Raw genomic sequence first — 3,093 nt, forward strand, 5'->3', positions numbered from 1 at the left:
AATTCTTCTAACTGTCAGATTTTGAGGGGTTCTCTCATGGCCACTCTCTTTTATGAGCCTTCAACTAGGACCAGATTGTCTTCTGAGTCGGCCATGAAAAGGTTGAGTGGAGAAGTTTTGGCAACAGAACATGCACAGGAATTTCTACAGCCGCAAAAGGAGAAACACTTGAAGATACCATATGAAATGTCAAAGGATACACTGATATAATTGTCATGAGGCACTTTGATAGTGGTACTACCAGAAGAGCTGCATCAACAGCAGGTATTTTTGTTATTAATATTGGGGATGGTCTAGGTGAGCACCCTCCACAGGCTCTGTTGGACGTGTATACGATCGGGAGCGAGATAGGCAAATGGGATGGCATTAGTGTTACCTTAGGGGGAGATCTAGCAATGCCAGGATGGTTGGCTCCCAGTATTGGCCTGCGTATGGCAACATCAACTTTTTTTTGGAGGCTCCTATTCACATTACACAAGAAACAAATCACTTGACTTTGCTCAGTGCCATTGTTGGCTTGGCCAACTACAATGCTGCTTTTGCTATGTTTTTCACTGGTATTGCTGGTCATCCAAGTGGTATGAGTCGCCTTCTGGGCTTTGTTGCTTTCTCAACTCCTGAGGAAGCATCTCACGCACTGGCATACATAAATGAGGAAATTGTTGTCAACCAACCACTATATGTGGCACTTGCATAGCGTAAAGAAGATAGGAGAGCTAGATTGCAGGCATAATTTGTCAAAATGAGGCTAGTTGCAATGCCACCTACAGTTGCTGATCGTGTTCCATTTTATATCCCAGGTGCTCTAGGTTTGCGACAGCAACTATTTTATGGCCAAGGTCCTCCTGCTAATTAGTGCTTCATGGGTTTGGGTCTAGTGTGAGAAGGATGCAATTTAAAATTGATGTTGCTGTTGCAGTCAGCATGGTGGTCTGCTTTCATCCCTTCCCTCTGAATTTGGAACTTCCTCACCAATTTCACCTGAAATGGATTCAAACAGCAGCGGCAGAGATCTCAATGTATGGGGAGGTGTTTTTTGTACTCCAAGACAATAAGCAACAACTTGTACTATCTGGATTTTTGAGAAGGAACAGCTGGTTGGATTCATACAAAGCTGGGTTTTCTTCTGATGATGGTGATGAGGAAAAAGCTTGCAGTGGGCTTCCTAGTGTTGTTTACTTACTTGCCAGCTCATCTGAATTACAGGGAACATGTGGCCTGGCTTGTTCTATGGGGCCCTTTGAGTGTTTCAAGGTGTAGCAAATGGAGGGGGTTCGTGCTACTGAGTCTTCTCAATCCCAAGGGGCTGGTCATGATGTTGTTGCTGCCATGCTGGCAAAGTGTAGGCAGTGCAATCCAAGACTGAGGGAGGGCAGAGATGCTGCTTGGGGAGATGTAGCGACATTCGGCACACATCCCTACCTTCGAGCATAAAAAAATTTGCTTCTCTGGTTGGATGCTCCAGTTTTGTAGTCCAGAGGGCTGACACAAATACCGTGGTTGATACTTGAGAACGGATGGAGACGTCGGCACAGGCAAGCAGACCTACCTTGGAGCTTGAGGACAAGCTCTTTCTTCCAAGGGTGGTGTAATGTTATGCACGCTATAACATTATTATTTTAAATTTTTTATTTAATTTACTTTATTTTATTTTAGTTTTAAGCCACATGGGTTGTTTTGGAATATTTCATTTATAGGGGTATTTTTTTAATATTTTATCTTAAAACTTGTAAGGGTGAACCCTATTTAAGGGGTTAGAGTAATGGGAAAGTTAAGCATACGTTAAATAGGGTTTTGAGTTCTCCTCAACGAGCTCAGGGGTGTGCATTCTCCTTAACGAACCTGGGGGTTATCAAACTTCTCTTTGGCTTGATCTTCATCTTTCTCTTCTTCTGCCCTACGAATCCATGTATCAGATTTGGGACCGTAACATAAGCTTACTCAGGAAAGTGTCCATATGACCTCTGAAACTTTTAGAGGCACCCAATTCCAAAGGACTGTAAATCAACTTAGCTGCAGAGATGGAGCATAATTGCCAGTGACATAAGCAGCCAACACTCAAATCTTTGTATCTATTTTTCAAAAACTAATCTAGAGTAGAGCCAGGATTCTTGTTTTATTAAAGACGGTAACTGTATTGGGGCCAACTACATGATTTTAGATATCATATTCTAAAAAAAAAAAAAAGGAGTGGTGCTTACATGTCTATTATAATATTTGGAAGGTTTTATGAAAGATGCTATTTGATGGGTTTCTAGTCATTTGGTGGAGGGAAAACATGAGCTTTTATAGACATTTGAGACATGTCTATACCTATTTTCCAAAACAAATGGTATTTGGAGGTTTTACAAAAGATTCCACCTTGAATTTGACCAACTCATTTTTGTCCATATCTTACGATATCAAAGAATACTTTTGACCATCTTAAGATGTTAGCCTCTGGGCTGATGCACATATTGTGAACAAGATTTACAGCATAAGAAAGGTATATCCATGTCAATGTGTGATATTGCAATGCACCAACAACTCGTCTATATTTTGAAGGATTCGGTAAGAGCTAGCCATCATTAGAATATAAATGAGTATTGATAGCAAGACATGTAGAGCAAGGTTTACGGTTCTACATATTAAACTTGACCAATAACATAAAAGCATAATTTGATTGAGTAAGAAGCAACTGATAGTGCTGAAAAAAAAAACTCTTTACCAAGAAAATAATGCAACTGACCAAAATCTTTCATAGCAAACTCGTTAGTAAAGTGCTGTTGAAGAGTGGAAATCAAGGCATGTAACAAATAGGAAGAGCTGCCTATAACCACAATATCATCCAAATAAAGGATGAGCAAAATCATTCCTTTAGATGAATTATACATAAGCATGGAGGGATCAGCTGAGTTCTCTTTGCAACCAAGTTCCATAAGAAAGCTTGTAAACATATAGAATAATGCTCGAGGAGCCTATTTATAGAGCTTTTTTCAACTTGCAAATGTAATCCAGATGATGGCAATGTAAAAAACCGTGTTTTTGTCTCATGTATACCTCTTCGTTTAGATGACCATGCAAAAATGCATTTTTACAATCCACTTGTTTAAG

The 3,093-nt window shown here is 40.0% G+C and overlaps 1 protein-coding gene across 1 annotated transcript; it reads left to right on the forward strand.

The window, feature by feature from the left end:
* Positions 1 to 215: 215 nt before the first annotated feature.
* LOC137948009 (uncharacterized) lies at positions 216 to 697 on the forward strand. The gene is made up of 2 exons (XM_068793908.1): positions 216 to 406; positions 505 to 697. Exons 1-2 carry the CDS (start codon positions 216 to 218, stop codon positions 695 to 697), a joined length of 384 nt encoding a protein of 127 aa, XP_068650009.1.
* Positions 698 to 3,093: the final 2,396 nt, after the last annotated feature.

This window comes from Aristolochia californica, unplaced genomic scaffold (genome assembly GCF_029961685.1).
Source record: "Aristolochia californica isolate CCGP_79_NKW_82.1479 unplaced genomic scaffold, dmAriCali1.0.hap1 SCAF_1, whole genome shotgun sequence".
Taxonomy (NCBI): Eukaryota; Viridiplantae; Streptophyta; class Magnoliopsida; order Piperales; family Aristolochiaceae; genus Aristolochia; species Aristolochia californica.